Genomic DNA, 19,534 nt, shown 5'->3' with positions numbered 1-19,534 from the left:
CCAGCTGAGGCGAATGGGAATTGCAGACCTGCTGTCTGCAACTGCTGCTGAACAAAAAACCCTTAGTGGTAATTACCACATGTATTTTACATATTCTGTGCTATTAATCAATGGTAGAAAGAGATATTTGTGCTTTTTGTAACAGTGCTACGCAGTGAATGCCTATTTGGTTACAAGCCTATTACAATTCCCCAGTCCTTTTGAGGTTTAGGGGGTATCTCTTGACATGGGAGCTTGGGGCTTTATTTCACATTTTTTTAGCTAACATAGGAAAGATAAGACCTTTCAATAACTAGAGATGATTCGGTTTTTATTACTGGCAGTGTTGAGATGGAGCTCAACGAGTTTCACTAGTAACACTTCAGTCGAGCGAGGTAACTGCTCCATCTGGTGGGGACGAGGAGAGCGATGTGCCTCGGCCTGCTCTGCTTCGGCTGTGTAGAAGAGCAAGAGCCAGGTCCCATCTTATGAGCCAAGCGTGGTCTTCCTCGCAGCCAGGTTTGATCTTCAGCGCTCCGCCTGAGATCTGACACATTCCCCCGAGTTATGGCGGCCCTTTGGTAGAGCACCTCCGATCGAAGAGTACAGCGAAGACGTGAAACATCCTCTCCTTTTGCTGCTGGGGTTTTGTGAGCAGTGCCAAAGAACACCGCAGGACAAACCGCCGCTCTGCCGACGGGTGCAGAGGGCTTCCTGCCCGGGCAGGGCCGGGCCTACAAGCCCCAGGCTGCCGCGGGCCGTTGGGGGCGGTGCCAGGAGTCGCGGCCCGGTTCTCCACGGCGTCTAGCATGGCCGGCTTCGCGGACCTGAACCTCCCGCAGGGGTCGGACAAGAAGTCCTTGCAGAGTCTGCTGGAGACCGCAGCACACTGTAAGTACCTGCCCGGGCACGGCGGGAGCTTGGAGGGCGGCGGCGGAGCCGAGGCTCTGGCTGCTGTTCAGAGCCGGGTGGGCCTGAGCAGGGCCCAGCCTGGAGGGCGGCGGGACACGAGCGACAGCCCCGGCAGGCTCGTTCGAGCACGGCGTGAGTCTCCAGGCGTAGTTTTCCCTCGCCGTGGGCTAAACCTGGCCTCCTGCTTCCCCGGCGGGTCGCGTTTTCCCTCGCTCCTCTCCGCTCTACCCCTCAACTTGTGGTTTTCTGCGAGTGAAGTGACCAGAACTGAGGTCTTTCCAATGCCGAGTAGCGAGGAAAGCTGTGTAGTTTCCGTGTAGCGATGAGAGCCTTGCAGGCTCTATCTCTGCCTTTATCCCACTGTAACACCTGCTTTTATTACCCGCGTGGACACATCCTTCCACTTGCAGTTTATTATAGCCCAAGCCTTTTTCTGCAGAACTGCTGTACAGCCACATTCTGCCTGCTAAGCGTCTGGGGGGCGATTTGACCTTCTCCCCTGATCTCTGCCGAATGAGATCTATTCAGTCAGTTTTGTTCAGCATCACTTTGAATGCTCACCTTGCCTTCTGCTGTAGCTGTATTTCTCCCAGCTCTGCATTGTCTGTAGCTTTAACAACTGTTTTGAATGTCCTTAACCATTTTCCCTAAAGAAAGATATCAACAGGACCAAACTAGGGCTGAGTCATCGGGAACCTTATTCCTGAGTATTCATGTTCATAAAGCTCTGCCATTGAGTAAGTGTTGTCAGGACTGGAGCGTATTAAAAGGCAAATAATTTTTTAAGGCACTTTTGGGGTGAATTAATCTTCAGAGAAAAATAATGTGAAAGGCAAATATGCATATGGTTATTAATTCTGAGACATTTAAGTAATGAGTGTTTAACACATTTTGGTTTGTTTCCATTAGTTTACTGTGTTTACTTTTTCAGTGGGATATTCTGCGGTTGCTCTCAATCATGTCATTGATTTTAAAGAAAAGAAACAGGTAATTTTTGTTGGGATTATTTGTTTTTAGTGTGTTTTCTCTTGTAAACCTACATGCTTCACTACATGTTCCCAGGTAGCCTTATCTGCAGAAAGCACATCTAAATGCAAGTACAAATGTCTGAATTTATGACAGAACTCCTATTTTATAATTTTGTATAGTTGCCCTGGAGTTAACTTTTAATATGGTCCATGTATTGTCCCTGGGATACAGTTTTGTTAGCATTGCAGATTTCTTTTTAGGATTAGAACACAGCTTTTGTTTATATTGTAAACTTAACCCCTGACATTTTGAGTAACTCTGTTCTCTTTTAAGGAAATCATGAAGCCTGTATCTCCTTCAGAGTTGTTTCCATCTTTGCCTGTTGTACAAGTATGTCTAGTTACATTCTATCTATGTATTGTCATTCTGGGTTATGTTTTTTACTTTGGTGTGTTTGTATATGTGATTTTGTGTATTGCATGTTAAGCAAAAAAAATAAGTTTGTCTGTTGGTTGATTGTTAAAACTCCTAGCATTGGAAGAACGGTCCACTAGTATTAGAGTAGGTGCTATTCGTTATATTTAACATTATTTTAACAATTGCTTTCTGTGAATTTTGAACCTTCTTGTAGTTGAATAATTGTAATTCTTGAAAATTGAGTTTTGACAATCACTTCCTGGTTTTGATGGAGCATCATTTGGATATAATGAACCAAGTCTGTATTTCAGATTGCTGATGTATGTTAATTCAGGAACTGCTTTTGCACACAGTTGTGGCCTGCCTGGGGAACCATAGCAGTATTAAAACATACTCAGGTTTTCTGCATGATTTTATGCCTTCTGTCCTTCCACCCTTCTTCAGAAAAACACAATAAGCTCTTCTTTGTAAAGGGCATGTATAATATCAAAGAGATCAATTTAAAATAGGAAAGTGTAACTTCAGACTTCAGAAAATTAGCATAGGAAAGAATATGAGCAAGGCACCATTTTCTTTTTATATAGTGGTCAGAGTAAAAGTCACCACAGATTTTTGCTTTGAAACTTTATAAGTCTTGTATTATTTCTTTTTTATAGGGGACATCAAAAAGAATTAAAGTTTTAACCCGGCTAACACTTGTTGTTTCTGATCCTTCCCACTGTAATCTCTTGGTAAGTATGTTTAGTATATCAATTTTACAATTTTTATTTCCTTTTCTCAATGAATGAATGAAACTTTGGAAATTGTATGGGGAGAACTTTGTGGATTTTGTAGGACACTCAGCATTGGTTTCTTATATGGCATTTTCAGCAAATAACATGATCATGAAGAGATGCAGACTTACAAGACTGGATATGGCTTCTATTGATCATTTGTCAGTATGGGACAACAGTTGTGTTCCTCTTTTTTTCTTTGATTTCTGGACTTCTGCACGTAAACTAAAAGACTGTGAGCAAGCCCTGTGTCTATTTATGTTTTAGTGCTACATGGTCGAAGCAAAAGATGTAAGTGCCTTACTAGGTGGGTGGGATAAGCCTCAAAATGAGAATGAATGACTTCACAGTATGGCTCACAGCAGAGACTTACTGTGTAACTGGATGATTATTTGCTTTGTTTTAGTAGTGAAAGAGAAAAGGGGATTTTCTTCTCGTTATCTTGATAATAATCATTGTGCATAGCTTTGGCATCTGCCAGAATTCAAGATAGTAATTGTTCTGACCTTTTGTAGAGATCAACATCTCCAAATATAAGGTTATATGACATCATAGCAGTATTTCCGAAGACTGAGAAACTGTTCCACGTAAGTCATCTGATTGGTAATGCTCATTGGGTAACTTTTAGTGCCTTGGGCTAGTTTGAGTACATGCTTTGTTTTGATTTTATTTCCCATTTTATACAGGCCTGCGTGTCATGGAGCTAATTAAGCAACACAGGCTGCCTGATCAGTTGATAAGCTGAGAAGGTTGGGAGGGAGTGCGGGAGGCTGCAAGGCTTTGAGGTGACTGGTTACAGTCTGAAATATCTACCTGATGAATAGACTTGTATGCCCCTGCAGTGTGGCTTCGTTTGTATGTCTTGTACTTTACTGAGTACTTCTCTCTAGTGAGGAGGGAAAATATCCTTTTTTTCTTATGTATATGCACACACACACACTACCAGCGTGTAGAGAACTTTGGTTTTGAACTTTAACTTTTCATACTCTGACAGCTTTCCCAAAACACGTTTGCTGTTTTCTGGTCTCTGAAATGCCAGGGAAAGTGGAAGGATTTTAAAGTGGAATTAATGTGATTCTGAGAGTTGGCTTCTTCCTTTTAGGCTTAGGACTTGTCTTGGAAGTTTGTCCAAATGAATAGCTGATCTTTTTTTCTTTAAATTTTCCTTTTATTTTGTTATTTTAAATCAAAAGAGGAGCAAGAGCTTATGAGATGGAGTTAGTTCCAGCTGTCATAGCATCTTATGAACAGATAAAATTTCCAAATGTAAACACGCCCGATTGAACATAACGGCCCTTACTCCGTTGCCAGACTGAGATTTCTGGTTTTATTTTGAGTATTTTGGATTATCAAGTTGAGTGAGAGAAGCTTCACCACTCTGACTTCATAATGTGTATGTTACTTTGCCTACTGGGAAAACCACTGAGGCTGTATGAAAGTAGAGCGGCCTCAGGGGAAATACTTGAAGGGCAGACAGTCATTTGCTCACTCAGATTTATCCTGGCTGTTCAGTGCAAACTTGCAGCTATAAACTGCCTCCACAAAATTTCTGAGCCATTGAAGGTGTTGCTATATCAGCAGCATATAAAATCCAATATATTAATTCCAATATAAAATTCCACTATCTAGGGCAGAATGACCTCAGTTTGGCTTGTTGGATAATAGGTGTTCGTTATCTCCATGTCTCTTATACTTTTAACTAAATTTTTCTCAGATACTTGCTAACAGCTGATGTGAGTGGTCTGATCAAGTCAAGCATCTGGAAGCAAGTTATCTTTTTGTCAAAATGGTTTTCTTAAAAGACCCCAAACTCTGACATCTGACCTATTGCAAGCTCAGAAATAATAACATTAACTTTGAACTGAAAGAGTAAGTGGAAACATCCTGCCTCTGTTAGCATTGGCAGGCAGCAAGCGGGCATGCAGTTTAAAGCAGCATGAAGGAGACACAGAAACACCAAAAGAAACATGAATCTCTTTGCAAAATTTACTTCCAAAGAGAGCTTGTCGCTATAAAACTGAGTCTGTTGGTAGTGTTTTCAAAGTAAGTTAAAGCTGCTTTCTAGTACTGCTGAGTACCTGCTTTGATACATTAAAATTCTATTCTTCTGTTTCCCCTACTTTTTGAAAAATAAAGTTCAAAGCAAGAGGCTGTAGAATAAAATGAACTTTAAATCATCTTTCAGTAGAAGAATTTGAGCATTAATTATAATAGTTAACAGCTTAATGAAACTAATTTCTGATTGCTTTTATTTCCCTTGTAAGATTTTAGGACTGTTGGGGATGTGAGAGAGGCGAATAGTTGTAAAATACTTTTGAAGGCCACTCTTCACCTCTTTCTTTTCATCTCTGGCAGCAGTGTGATTGATATGTTCTGAAAGATGTGCTCGAATTCTCCAAGTAATTTATATCCTCAGGGGTATGAGTAAGCTGTGTTTGCTGAGATAATTGTAGAACATGTTCCTTTAAGTCTCCCATGAGGATTGTTTTGGGCTGCAACAGGAATGCCCACTCCTTGCCAGTAATGAGGTCTGTGCCTGTTGCTTTGCAAAAATTCTGCTTTTTAAGATTTCTGACTGTTTTAATGATATTAGTTCTGCCTGCTGTTTGTAAGCAATTAGCAAGTCACCTGTATCTAACAAGCCTGCACGTAGAACTCTGAGGATGTAGTGCAAAGCCAAATTTCAGTGTTTATTCCTAAAACATTTGCCCAAACTTTCTTCAGGCCATCCAAGCAGTGACGAATTTATTTATTCCTGGCTGTCTGGAGTCTCCCAGCAGATGGGGCTCTTGCCTGCTATGTGGCCAGGCAGGCACTGGGCTGTGCGACTGCTGCAGATCATTTTCTATGAAGTTTTCTATGAAGTTTTGCACTTCAGATCCTTTCAGCAGGCAGGGTAACCTTAACGTGCCTCTGTGTGTGACTTGTCCAGGATCCAAAGCTAGGCTGAACATTGGAGTGTTTGGAGAAATCTCTCAAATTTTCCATGCAATGAAGGAATTCCTTCTTATGAGAAGTATGACTCTTAATTTTGTTTTTTCTTGGTGGTGGTTTCTGAAATGTTCCTGTCACTGGAGTCCTGTAGATATCCTGGCATTTGGGTCCCTCCCTTTCCCACTGTGCTTAATTGCAAAATGGAAATGAATTTTCCAGTGTTTCTGGAGCTGATTAGGAACGCTTGTTTTCTCATCATATAGGGCAACTTGATGTTTTGATGTGTATTCTTGCTTTCCTTCATTTTCTGCTTTCTCTCTTTCTAAATTTCCTATGGCCTTACTGACATGTTTTTTAAGATGTGATTCAGAGCTATTTGCTCTGTGCATTTTCCCATGAATCACCTCTGTCTAGGTAGTAGTTTGTATTCCACATAAGAAAAGGAGTAAAACTGGCTGTAGTAGTGTTAAACTTATGCATGCAAGTCTAATTCAATGAAATCGATTCCAACTGTGTTCTGTCTAACAGAGTTGGTAAAGGTAGGGCATGAAGATAAATTTTAGTCTGAAGGGTAGAAACACTTTAACATAAAAAACCTTGTGGTTTTCTGGATCTTTGAATTGCCTGCACATGTGCTGTGGCCCTTCTGTCTAAGAGGAGTGCTATCAGCTAAGAAGCATTCTTAAAGCTGGGCATTTACTCTCATCCCCATCCAAAGTTCATGCGAACAAACTGGTAGAAAACTAGTCTGCAGAGCAACAGCTTGCCTTGTGTTAGAGCAGCCCAGCCCTGGAACTCCCCACAACCCCAATTGCTTTTGTGCTGGTGCAAGGAGGGATGAATGGCTGGCACCTGGCTCCGGTGTATTTGGAGCAGTTGCTGGCAGGTTTCTGGATGCCCAGCTCCCCTATGCATGAAAATTCCTTTTCAACTTCTTCAGCCTTTTTTATCTTCTTTGTTACAGCGCTGCTTGCAGACATTAATCTGGCCTTGTGTAATCGTCTTGATGGCGTAGGCATATGTCTACATATCCTACATATCTTCTGTGCATGAGTTTATATGTAAATCACACGGTAACTTTTATGTGTATTTAATTTTCTCTGTATGTCAGTGTGGAGATTCCCTTCTCCACGCTTCTCTTTGTTCCTTCTATCTTTTAATACAGGCTGTAAATTGTGGTGAGTTCAAAGCTAAGCTTTTAAACTATAACACTTGATGCCATCTTCAGACTCCTCCAGAGTCAGGAAGAGCTGTATGTTACCCACCCAGCCAGGAAAGTGGGGCCCAGAACTGGGCATGGAGCACACCAATTCTGCTTTTCTTTCCGTCTTTTCTTGGTTGCTTGTGGTAAAAACAACCCCTAAACCAAACAGTTGCTATGCTGGATTTAGAGAGTGATGGGGTAAGAGGCAGTGCCTGGGCTGTTCCCTTTGCAAATAGGGGTTTTCCTTCATTAGCTGTGAGTTCTTTTGCCAAAAACCAACATTGCATGTCCTAGTCAAAGAAAAAGCATTAAGTCTTGCCTTCGGGTTGGTCATTATATTGCTGGAAAAGTAGTTCTGTGAGAGAAGACTTGGGTTTTAAGCCCAAAATGCTCAAGCTTTGCGCTTGTAGCCTTGCTGTTTTATTGGCAAACATGCAAGACAGAGTACCTCTTCACTTTAAAACTGAACTCACCCTGGAGAGACATTTATTGCATTAAGAGATGAAGGAGAACATTAGTGAATCTAAAGTTGGTTATGTGTTTTTTTGGCGTATCTAAAAATATGTTCCTATTTCTTTGCCGTAGATCGCTTGCACAACTCTAGACGTGGATCTGGTATGCATAAATGTAACAGAAAAACTGCCATTCTACTTCCGAAGGCCCCCTGTGAATATGGTAAATTTACATCTAAATTGTTTTCTTGCTGTTAAATTCTGTATTTAATGTCAGTCTGATTTTAATTCCCTACCATTTTCCTCCCACCATTCCCATCCACTTGGTTCTTTTATTTGCTTTCATAATGTATGGTGTTGTTTCAGATGTCCCTCACTTCAAGGCCTCCACTAAAACATTTAATACACATTGATGTATGTTATTTCTTTTTCTCCTCCCTGTCCCCCACTTAAGAAGGCAGAAGTGGTGTTCCCAAGGAGTGGAAACAGAGCCTAAAGGCCACTACTATGCTAAGCAGTGAGATGTGGTATGATTGCTGGCTAAGCTGCTTCCCATACCAGAAGTGGTACAGTTGTGTCAGAATAGATAAACGGCCCTGTAATTTAAAAGATAGGAGAATGTGAATGACAGTATTAATTTGGGACAGGGATCTTGTGCAGTTATTTGGAAGAAAACTGTATTGCATCCATATTTAGACAAAAAAATGTCTTGACAGATGAGCCAAATGTGGAATTGCTAAATACCTGCTGTGAGACACTAGAAGACTATCAGCATGGATCAAATATTTTGTTAATACAGTTTTGCCTACTGTTGGTGGTTTGCCAGAAAGCTTAATCCAAACATGCTCTTCAGTGAACTAGTTTTTGCCTCTGAGTATATGTCAGGGCTCATTCCATGTGGGCATTCTTGGCTGGTGTAGTCCTTAGTGCTAAAAAAATACAAATTTGGAATTGGCTAGAAACCCTACTTCCTTTTCTACAGGAAGTTTGTTCAAGAATTAAAATCAAAAATTAACTAGAAATTATTCTGAAACAGAGCAAAAGTAATACTTTGGAATTTACTATAGGCTGGGAATTTTAACATTCCACTTGAAATAACAATTTTATATGAAATGTTGTTTGAAAGTAACCTAGCTGGCTAAAACTCCGGCAGCTGACCTGGCTCCAGCAAGACCAAAGGTGGCTCTTGGAGGCCTGTTAGGAGACATTTTCCTTAGAAGCTACTTCTCATCTTCCACATTCGCAGCTTCAAGGCAGTCTGTCTGTCAGATTGGTTTTGTGCATCCTGGGGCAGTCAGTTTTGGTTGTTGTGGTGCCAGACAGACAGACTGACAGGCAGCTGAAGCGGTGGGGATGAGGTTAAAAATCTGCTTGACTGGAAATTGGTGTATTGCCATCACCTGTTTTGGTTTTGATAAATTCAGGCTTCTCTTCTTGTTTGCAGATGTTGGACTAGTTCTGTTTAAAACATTTTATGTGTACATAGCTTCTGTTGTGCTTGCATGCAGAGGTCATGCATGGATAGGAGCTGGATTAATTCCATCTGTATTCAGTTACTGGACTCTTTTACTAGCATTGCAGCATTTCTTAATAATATGAGTATAAAGGATAGATAAAATTTCAGGCAAATGTAGTTTAGGCCATGGAACAAAGAACTAGCTTTAAATTGTGTCTTTATTGCTAACTCACTGTGTCCTATAACAAGTTGATAAACTTTTCTCCGTGTGTTTGCAAAAACTAGGTTTTTGGTGAGGTACTTTAACAGACAGCAAAAGATTTTAAAGGAGCTGAAAATATAATGAGTATTACTATTTGGAACTTCTGCTGTGACTTACTGTTATTTAACATTGTCACAAATATCAGTATTGCTGGTTTTATGCAAGGACAAGTTCCTCACCTGCGAGTCATGGGTACTGTTGAAACCAGTGGTTTTCCTTACAGCAGGCTGTGTGGCTAGAGGAGAGTCGTCAGAATTTCAAGACTTGTTTCTGACCAGAAGTAGCTAACTTTCTACTCAACTCTGGGATAGTGGAAAGCCAGTTACAACTGATAAATGGCTGATATTTCTTTGTTTGTTAAGTCTCGTTTATCTGTCATCCCAAGATTCAAGTACACATATCTGGTGTACAGTGAAACCTTCCTGCCTGCCCCTTGCATGCTATGCTGTTCTCTTTCTGGAACAATTCCATCTTATTTTTTTTGTATGGAGTACAGTTAAAGTGAGAATAAGCTACATCAATAATAGACAGCAGTTGTTAGGTTGTTATGCTTCTCTGCTTTTGATTTTTGATCACTCTCTTTCATGTGAAGGCAATAGATCGAGGCATTTACTTTGAAATTCTCTATACGCCTGCCATCAAAGACTCCACAATGAGAAGATACACAATTTCAAATGCGATCAGCCTGATGCAGATCTGCAAAGGAAAGGTAAGCTCTCGATGTGAAAGCAAGCTAATTAATTCACTTCAAATTCTTCTGGAGTTGGACAGACTGAGCCATTTTAAATGACTTTGATGCTGGGGTTTCTGAAGCTGTAACTGAATCTTTGCCTGCTAATACAAGGACACAATTATTCTAGCTCCAGATACTTCCAGCCATGCACCACTGCATGATTTCTTCTTAAGTTGTCAAACTGTTAGATTCTTTTTTCAGAACAGTCTATCTGTTGTTGTACAACATATGCATTATTCAAAACAAAAGGGGAAAAATATGTCAAGAGACCTAAGGTTTGCACTGGAACTGAAACCCATGCATCTCTTTCTTTAAAATCCATTTCTTATTTCTAATTGACCAAAAGCGCTTATTTAATAGTGTACCTTGAATATGGGGGAGTAGAAAATAATAATAAAAAAGTAGAAATCTTGTTTTGTTAAACAGTTAGTAAATTTAATAGTAAAGGTATTTTACTATTAAATAGTATTTTTAATAGTAAAAATAACTGCATTCTTCCCTGCTACTGAAATCCAAGGAAGAAGTAATGCTTGCAGCTGAGATGCCTGTAATGAATTGCTTTCATACCTTACCTCCTCCCAGCTACCAGCCTGAGCTGCCTGTCATGCTGGGTCCTTTCAGGCCATGTTTTGTTTTTTTTTTTTAACAAGGAAGCATATCATATGTATCCAAGTTAAAAGAGATTATAGCTTCCACCACCTTTATTGGAAGTAATGGCCTTTGCTACAGCCTTGTAGTCCAGAAAAGCCAAAATTGGCATTACTGTGCAAATCTAATCTGAAGTGGGATATACAGCTAGGAAGGCAAATGAAAAGTGGATCTATTGTTACCTTCGTTCCCTTCAGGCATAGCAGCCTCTTTTATAGGATAGCAGAGTGGGTCAGACAAATTCCCTTGGTGCTACAGAAGGTATTTTCATGGCCTTTCCTGAGAGGCTCAGCTGTGGGAGCTAATTGCACAAATACTGACTTGGAGATGAGGTACATACACACAAGCCCCCTTTTCTCTTTTTTTTTCCTTTTTTGCCAGTTTTGTTTTTCATGTGTGCAGTTAAAAATGTGCTTCTCATGACTATTGGAGAGCACCAGTTGAGTTGCCATCATGAACACAGCAAGTGAGACATTTGGGTGCTCAGTCTGTGCACAGTGACCTTTCTTTCTGCATCTGACAATCTAGTACATCATCTGTGCCTGGAAGGTAAATTAGCTGGACATGACGAGTTGCTGTTAGGCACTGGTAGCGCTGGGAGGGAACTGCTAGCTTGTCTTTTACCTTTCACCATTATTCTTGCCATCAGGCTCAGTGCCTGGTGGGCCTGCAGAGGTGGTTATTAGCTGTCACTGGCAGGTTGTCTCCATCGGTTATGGAAAGGCCTTTTTTTAACGAGACAAGAGATGGCTGGCCCATAGTCTGCAGTGGCGTCTGGCATGCAGCCCTTGCCTTCTGTAACCTGTAGTTGCTGAACTTGTAGCAGCTTTTGGATCCTTTTGTTCCTCCTCTGTCATAGCAGGGCAGAGAAATTTCCAGAAATTTACTTGTATCCTTGGAGCTGGCATTGAGCAGAATCCTTCAAACATGCTAAAATGTGCAGGCAATGAGGGAAGAACTCACCTGCATTGCCAGACAGAAGGTGTGCATAGCCACCTATATTCCAAACCTTGCATGTTTTGGTAGCTGAGTGTAGGTACTACGCCTGAAGCAGTGTACTCAACAGTTGTTGTCTCCTTTGCCTGGGGAGATAATGTTTTGCCTTTGAATTCTTCCCTTCAGCCCTTCCCTTGGATTTGCCTTTGCTTGGCCCTCCTTCACTTGCTAGCAGTGCTTTTCTTGTCTGCTCTTGCCTCCTCCCATCTTACCCATCCCCTAATGGAGGCCTTTGAACCAGGTGGAGCATATCTCCAATGTGCAGCAGTGAACTACAATCCTGTGTTGGTTGAAGATGGCTTGCACAGCTGTTCTGGGAGCTTCTCTGAGCCTGGGAGGCAGGCATCGGTTGCTACACCTCAGAGCAGGAGACTTTGATTTTCACAGCAAACTAGCAGTCAGCACCGCTGAAGCACAAAAGCACACCGGGGATCCATTTTAAAGGTGAACTATGCAGAAAGAAATGTCTTAGGCTCCATCATAATGTGTGCTTTTAAGTCACTTTGTGTGTATTGCTTCTGCTTCTGGCTTTCCTTATGCTAAGGCAGTGGTCTGTCCCATACTTTCCTCCTTAGCACATGAAACCTTGGGCACAGTATGAACATGCAGTCATTTCCATGCAAATAGCTGTTTCATGTGTTGAGTTCCAGCTGCGTACAGTGTTTTCTTCCAGTGTATGCCCTGCTGTCTCTGCTGGGGAGGTGGCAGGACAAGCAAACCAGTTCAAGGAAGGGATCAAAATCCCCACCTTGTAACCAGGGGTGGTGTGATGTGTTGGTGGTACTGACGTCAGAGAGGGAAAGTCTTTCGCTGCCTCAGTACAATTGCTCATTCCCACCCACTCGAGCAGGAATTCCCAAAGCCTTTCGTTCAGTATAATAAAAGGTGCAAGGGGTTTTTTTGCTGCTTCAAGGCTTCCACCTGTGCAAAACAGCCACCCCCTGAGTGAGCATCCTTGGAGGTTTAATAACAGGAGAGCACTGACAGCTAAGCTGTGGTATCTGCCAGCCCCCAAGCAGTCAGTTTCTGCAGAAACCCTATGGGGCAGAAGGATGTGTCTCCACCTGATGATTTTCCTGGGGGTGCCAGTGTTGACAGAAGTGAGTGTATGGCATGAATTGGCAGCCACTAGCTTCAGACACCAGTGTGAGTTCAGTTAAAGCCAGTGTGAATGCTGAGGTTAGGATTGAGTTGTACTGCAGCACAGAGTAGGCTGAAAATTTGGGAGCACCAAACTGTCAAAAGGCACTATCTGTAAGCTGGTACTGGGGGATCCTGAACTCCACTTCTAAGTCTTCTGTTACAGCTCAGGCTGAGTTGTCATTTGTGTGAGGCCTTTTTCAGCTAGTGTAGATAAAGGGGGCACTTAACACAGTGTACAGCTCTGCGTTTCTTCTTTACCCTTTAAAGTATACTATGAGAGATACTGGCTTAATGCCATCACTCTTGACATTTATATTGCTTAATCTATTACCTCTGAAAGGTGCGGTACTTGTTCATCTCGCATCTGTCTGTGAAAGTGTAACTGCAAGGAGGGTCTTGTCCCTGTGCCCCTCTCTCTGTAGGGGGCAAGGGGATGACCGGGGTTTATTCATGTCCCCAAATTAAGATCCACACCTTGCTAGAATTCACTGCCTCTGAGAGCATCAGATACTCTGATGTTTGATTGGGCTCTGAGCCTGAACGTAGGTAATGCTTATAAAGTCTTTGCTGCTTGCTGAGTTTTTTTCATTTCTTGATGCTGTCTGACAGATGAATGTTTGTTCTCTTTTGTTTGTTTTCTAGAATATTGTCATATCTAGTGCAGCTGAAAGGGTAAGTCCCAGATTATTTTTTGTAAGTTAGAACAAGTTGAGGATTTATCTGTGCCTGAAAATAGAGCTCTAATTGCATATTAAACATTAAAATAAATTGTAATTTTAAGTATTATTTTCATCTTGTGGGTGGTTTTTTAATCAATCTGTTTTGCCAAAGAATTGTATTATGGGTTGGGGTTTTTTTCTGTTGGTTGGGTGGGTTTTTCTTTGCTGCTGTGGTATTTTCCATGACAGTTTTCTCCCAGATGAGGACTGTGTTTTCCAAAGTAGTACTACTTGCTTGATTTCCTAGTGCATCTTCAGCAGCTTGCTATTATGTAGTATTTAATCTTGCCTTCCTTATATCCCTGTCCTGCTGCTCACATTGTGTCAGCCTGAGAGAGAGTGAACGCACATCTAGAATCATAGAATAGGTGGGGTTGGAAAGGACCTTGAGATCATCTAATTGCAATTCCCTGCCATGTCCAACCTTCTTTGTTTTGTTTTAGCCTCTAGAACTACGAGGTCCTTATGACGTGGCTAATCTGTATCCTTTTTTCAAGTAGAAGACAGCAGTTACTATTCACATTGAAAGTGCAAAGCAGTTTTGAAATACTTCTATCTTTTGCACTCTTTGAACTTCACACAGTGATGATTGCTGATGACCAGTTCAATGAATTGAGACTGAGTGGGTGTGGAAAGAGCAACATCTTGGTCTTGAGGTGGCATGAGCAGTCACTAAATAGTAATGTCTCTGTTCAGCTACAGGTATATTTGATTGTGATATGTATTGATATTGTGTGGGCTTAAGTGGGGAAATGAATAAAAACCATCAAAATCTATGGACACTGTAAACCAAACCAGAAATTATTACTGTGGTCTCCAAGATGCCACATCTTTAGTAGGAGAAGCTATAAAATTGAATTTATGTTAAGAAAGATAAAGTTCCTATCAGAATGCTGGTTACTTCTGAATTTTCCAGTCCTTGTTTACCTGCACGTATGTAAGTAAGAGGTTATGTTCTAGAAACTAAGGAGAGTGTCTTTTCTCCCCTCTTTTAGGAATTCAGATGCATTTTTACTATTCCCCCCTCCCTGCCCGACAAGCACGTATCTGGACTGTCTCTTGAAGGGAAGGAGCATGCTCTGAGTCATGAGAACCGTGTGGGAGGTTGTGTGGCCTGGAAAGATTTTATGCACAACATTTCCTTCCCTCTTAAAAAGAGTAGTCAGGCTCAACCCAAATTAACATACCTAATCTGGTGTCATCCCTGCTGAAGGTGGCTGGGAACTTTTCAGCATAATGCTTTTGTATCAGACAGTGCCCTTCCCCAAACCTGAACTTTTTAATGGAGTAACTTTTTTGCTTATTATTCACATAAAAATGTTCCCGTGATGGCAGACCTTTATTTTCAAAAGTATCGCTTCTTGTCTGGAAAAAAGCAACATTGCCAGGAGCATTCCAGGAGGGCTGCTGGGGAACTACTGCTGGGAGAATTGGGTGCCTCAGTTCCCTGCCTCTGGATAACCTTACGCAAAATGTCACTTTGAGTTACAGCTTCGCTAATTCCCAGTTATTTGTGGAGTAAGCAAACCTACCGTGCAGACGGACTTCCCTGTTTTGTTTGTTCCTTTCTGTGCATTTTGATCCTGAGCAAAGGTGACAGAGGTTTGCTGTTTGGCCTGTCAGAAGGTGAAGCCAAGGCAGCTGTATCTACCAACTGCAGAGCCACTGTGCTTCATGGAGGTAAGTGAAAAGCACATGCAAGCTTGTCTAAGTAATGTGCATTTGTTTAAGTTCATGTTAATGCATATTTTCCAAAAGGCCTGAGACCTTCTAGAGTAAGTCAGCCTGGGGTTTTAGCTCTCTTGTCCAATGCATGAAGAGGAGCTTGTGTGGCAAGGGTATTTTATTTTCCCTAGTTGCTGTGTTAGCAAACCAGTGGGTGAACTGATTGTGCTGTCTGTACTGGAGTACTTGCTTAACCACATTAACGAGTCGTAAACTGTTTAGCCAAAACACAGATCTGCCTGTTGTGTTTCCTAGTGAAATTATCACATCCCTTGTTTCAGAAAGGGTTGAATGCTGATCTTGGTAACACCAGCAGAAAATGTGTCATGGACTTTGAGAAAATCGGGATGTATGTGTTTTGTGTTTACCCTCTTGTAGCATGAGTGTGGAAACAACCTTTGCCATGTCTCTTCCTGAGGCTTCATTATGTGGTCTGGTTTTTACTCGCTTTTCAGTCTGGACCATTTCAAACTTGGTGCAAAATCAAATACCCTGAGTGCTTGCTGCTTAGGAAAAAAAAGTTTCATATAGTATACAATGGCCTGAAGTGTGCTGAAACAAACCTTGCCTCTTTATGCTTTTGGCAGAGGCAGCTCATAGTAGTTCTCCTCTGTTTGCCCATTGTTAATATTAAGAAAGTGGAAATTTAGCTTGTGCCCCCCTTCACTGAAAATCAAAAGGTTTCCAGTTGTATTTTGTGCCCTGGTATCAGTGCAGCAGAGATGCGAAAGTTGATGTTCCAGCAATCAGTTTAGACCTTTGCTTTCCACCTTAGCACCAGCTTCTTCATCCATACCCTCCCTTTCACATGCTTAGTTATAGGTTCTCAGTCTTTCTTGATTTTTGTTGTTTATTCTGATGGCAGTTCAACTTTGTGGCTGAGTAGTAGTCACATCTAGCTCTTTATGTCTGCCTCTGTCAAGGTTTGTTGGGTATGTATGATTTCTGGTCACCTTCCTAACAACTTGAGTTGCTCTAAGTTTCAAATGCACCAATAGGATTTGGTTTATATCACTTGTTTCAGTAGAGGTGGGGCTTGAATTCGCTGTAATTCACAGCAGGTAGCTTTGACCTCTTGGAGAGGGTGTTTCTGAGAACAGGGTCCTTCTCCAGCTGCTACTCGTTAGCATAGAGACAGTGTAGGGGAAGAATTTTTGTCGAGTTTATGTGGAATTTCTGAAGACCATCATCTATCTTATCTGTTAAATTAAATAGCAGATGCTGGTTCCCTGTCCCCCAGAGAATACTAGCCCAGAATAAGTCAATACATTTTGGCAAGGTTCTTGCAGAGCCTCTTTGATAACAGAGTGTTTGTAGGGAATCTCTTCTACCTCTAATTTTGTGGAGAAGCCTCCCACTACTAGTTACGAAACTGGATTGGGCTCACTAGGTTGTTTGGCAAACTTGTGAGGAGTTTGATAACATCACACAGTAGTATTTTATGGTAATGCTGAGGGTTCTGTAAATAAAATGTTCTTGAATACCATAAAGCTACTTACTTGGTATGTATAAGGGAGCCTCTGCCAACAGAGCTGTGCCAGCATAGTCTGTTTAAGAATCCTGGGGTATGTGAATTAATTTTTTTTGAAGAACAGTATGTTTTGCTCAGAAATGCTTTTGACAGTGCTTCAAGAATGTGTCCTGAGCCTATTGAACTGATTAAGCCTGGTTTCCTATGTTCTTGTGTGTCTGCAGCCCCTCAGTCCCCACAGACCTCAGCTTTCCCTTATGTTTGCTGTAATTCCACACCCACTGTCGGGTTTCCCCACTCCATAGTGCAGAGTATCGCCAGCTCCTGCCTATGCAGGTTGCTTACCTGCTGTGTGTGCTGACTGTCTGGCTGTTAAACATGTTGAACTGTGCTTTGGGGCATGGGCACCTGAAATAACTGCATTAAATGCATGTGTCATTTTATTTGAGGTACTACAGCTTCTGCTTATATTATTCCAGAAACTCGGAAGAGTGCCTGTGGGATAGTGTACACAGTGAAGAAGCCTCGCAAGGTTGAGGAGGAAGAAACACTGCCAGCCTGCAAAAAAGCTAAGACTCAAGGTTGAGGAGGAAGAAACACTGCCAGCCTGCAAAAAAGCTAAGACTCAAGCTTGAGAACTGAACCAGTTGTCAACAAGAACCTCCATCCCATCTTTACCCAGTGTTGAGACTTCTTCCTCCCTCCAGCTACTCCCATTCCTCCCTTACTACTTTATTTAGCCTGAAGAATTCTTCTGGTGCTCAAGTGAGGAAAGCTGTGGGAATGAGACTGCTATATGCTAGTTCACCACACCTAAAAGGTCATGCTGGGCTTCTAGCCAAGGTCAGGAGACTCTCTCTCCGCCCTGTCGTAGGTCTTCTGAAGATAGTGCAAACTCAACACGATGTTTCTAACAGAAATTTTCAGTTGTACAAGTGCATTCCTTTTTAATTAAAAATATTTCTAAGAATGTATGCTTTGAAAGTATAGCTCATGGTTTCTCAAGTTTTAAACACATCTCTGTACTAAACCTTACAGCTGCAAACAGTAGATGAAGTTTACCTTCAGGGGTCCATGGAGAATAATTGTGCAGTAAAGAAAAAACAAAACAAAACACTGCTTCCCATTCTGTTTCATGGCCAGTGGCTATAAAGAAGATCCTAGATTCTGTCACTTGCTAGGGGATACCTTGGATTTGTGTTACAGTACGACTGACTAACCTGACCTGCCAGAGACACATCCCAAGGGCCATCCCTGTCCTGCAGCTCTTAAAACCACAGTCACATGAGATGGTTACTGCAGATGGGAAGGAAGAGCCCAAGGTTACACTGAATATGTGCTCAGCATGCTGTGTTGCAGTCGCAGCATAACAGCTGTCTCACCTAGGCCTGAGCAGTCTCCATGTCACATCATTTTTACTGCATCATTTCCTTCTTTATGGCCTGGTCTGGCAGTGTTGTCTAGGAGAGTGTTCATTTTGCTGCCTCCTGCCTTTCTGTTTTCCTTCCTGTTAATGCCTCAGTAAACTGAATCTGGCTGCCAAAAAAGCAATCATAACAGATTTATAATCAGCAGAGCATTGTCAGAGCTCTTCCAAATGTTGACTGAAGTTTTTCTTTTGATGAAACCAATATAAAAAGTTATGTAAGCTCCTGTACTCAAGATACTCTTGAGCCAGCTTTACAGTGCATATTCCCGTTCTGTATTTGCATCTGACAAGGTGAGAAGTGGAAGTTACAGCATGTAAAATATTGCAGAAATTTTGCAGTGAATCATCTCAGAGTTCCTGGTAACTGGACTGAACAGAATAGGTGAAGTTCTCAGTAGAGTAACAGTTCTATATAATGCTGGTATAAGTCACAACAGCTTTTGCTTCATTCAACAAATTTTGACTTATTTGTTGACTTGATGATTTCAGTCTGGTTTCGTCTAGTTATTGGGATGTTACATGTATGTATCACACGCACATAGACACACATAGTTTGCTGTTTATGGGCTTACCTCCAAAATGATGATGCTCTAATCAGAGAAGAAGCAAAATGTGTCTAGTGCAATTTTCTGAGTGACATATCCTCTTGCCTTGGCTAGTGAATAACCTACCCTGAGCATGACACAAGTTGTTTGGTAACTAGCATATGGGAGGAGGCTTTGAATGCTAGAGGTCCTTCTTGTTACTGGTTTGACTTGATACAAAAAATTTACAATCTTGTATCTTTATCCTTTAAGATATAGTGCTTCAGGAACTGACTGAAAACTTTCTTCTCCCCCAGTTTCCTGAAGCATGTTGTTCTGGCCACTTTGCAGCCTGAACAATTGAGCTGCTTCTCAGTTAGGATGATAAACAAACTGAGTTAGCCAGCACTGATGTCATTTCTATTTCCTGCAAGGCATGCTCCCAGTGTCTGGGTAATTGTGCACAAACAAGTAGTGAAGTAGTGGCTTCAGAGAAGGGCAGTGAGCAGAGGTGTGCCATAATTTTTATGAAGAAGAGTGTGTTCACAAATAAGGCCTATGGCTGGCAAGGTGACACTCGTGAGTTACGGTGCTTGTGTGAGAAAAGTCTCATCTGTCTAAAACAGTTGGCTTCAGTCTAGGATAGCTGGCTGCAGGCAGAACTGGTGTTTCTTCTGTTTGCTCCTGTGCAGGGTTTCTGTAAATTCACTTAGTCTCCAAAGTTAGCACTCCTGTGACAACTATTTATCACTGTCTGCTCCTGACCCCACCTCATTGCCCAGGACATT

General features: G+C 41.7%; 1 protein-coding gene across 1 annotated transcript; it reads left to right on the top strand.

The window, feature by feature from the left end:
• Positions 1-766: 766 nt before the first annotated feature.
• RPP30 (ribonuclease P/MRP subunit p30) lies at positions 767-17,824 on the top strand. The gene is made up of 11 exons (XM_080621574.1): positions 767-870; positions 1,823-1,878; positions 2,194-2,250; positions 2,934-3,008; positions 3,566-3,637; positions 7,774-7,863; positions 9,951-10,067; positions 13,521-13,550; positions 14,041-14,078; positions 15,198-15,277; positions 17,273-17,824. Exons 1-11 carry the CDS (start codon positions 789-791, stop codon positions 17,377-17,379), a joined length of 804 nt encoding a protein of 267 aa, XP_080477700.1. The 5' UTR covers positions 767-788; the 3' UTR covers positions 17,380-17,824.
• Positions 17,825-19,534: the final 1,710 nt, after the last annotated feature.

The sequence above is a fragment of the Psittacula echo genome (genome assembly GCF_963264785.1).
Source record: "Psittacula echo genome assembly, chromosome: 6".
NCBI classification, from domain to species: domain Eukaryota; kingdom Metazoa; phylum Chordata; class Aves; order Psittaciformes; family Psittacidae; genus Psittacula; species Psittacula echo.
The sequence above is the reverse complement of the archived record's forward strand: the minus strand, read 5'-3'. Positions and strand labels throughout refer to the sequence as shown.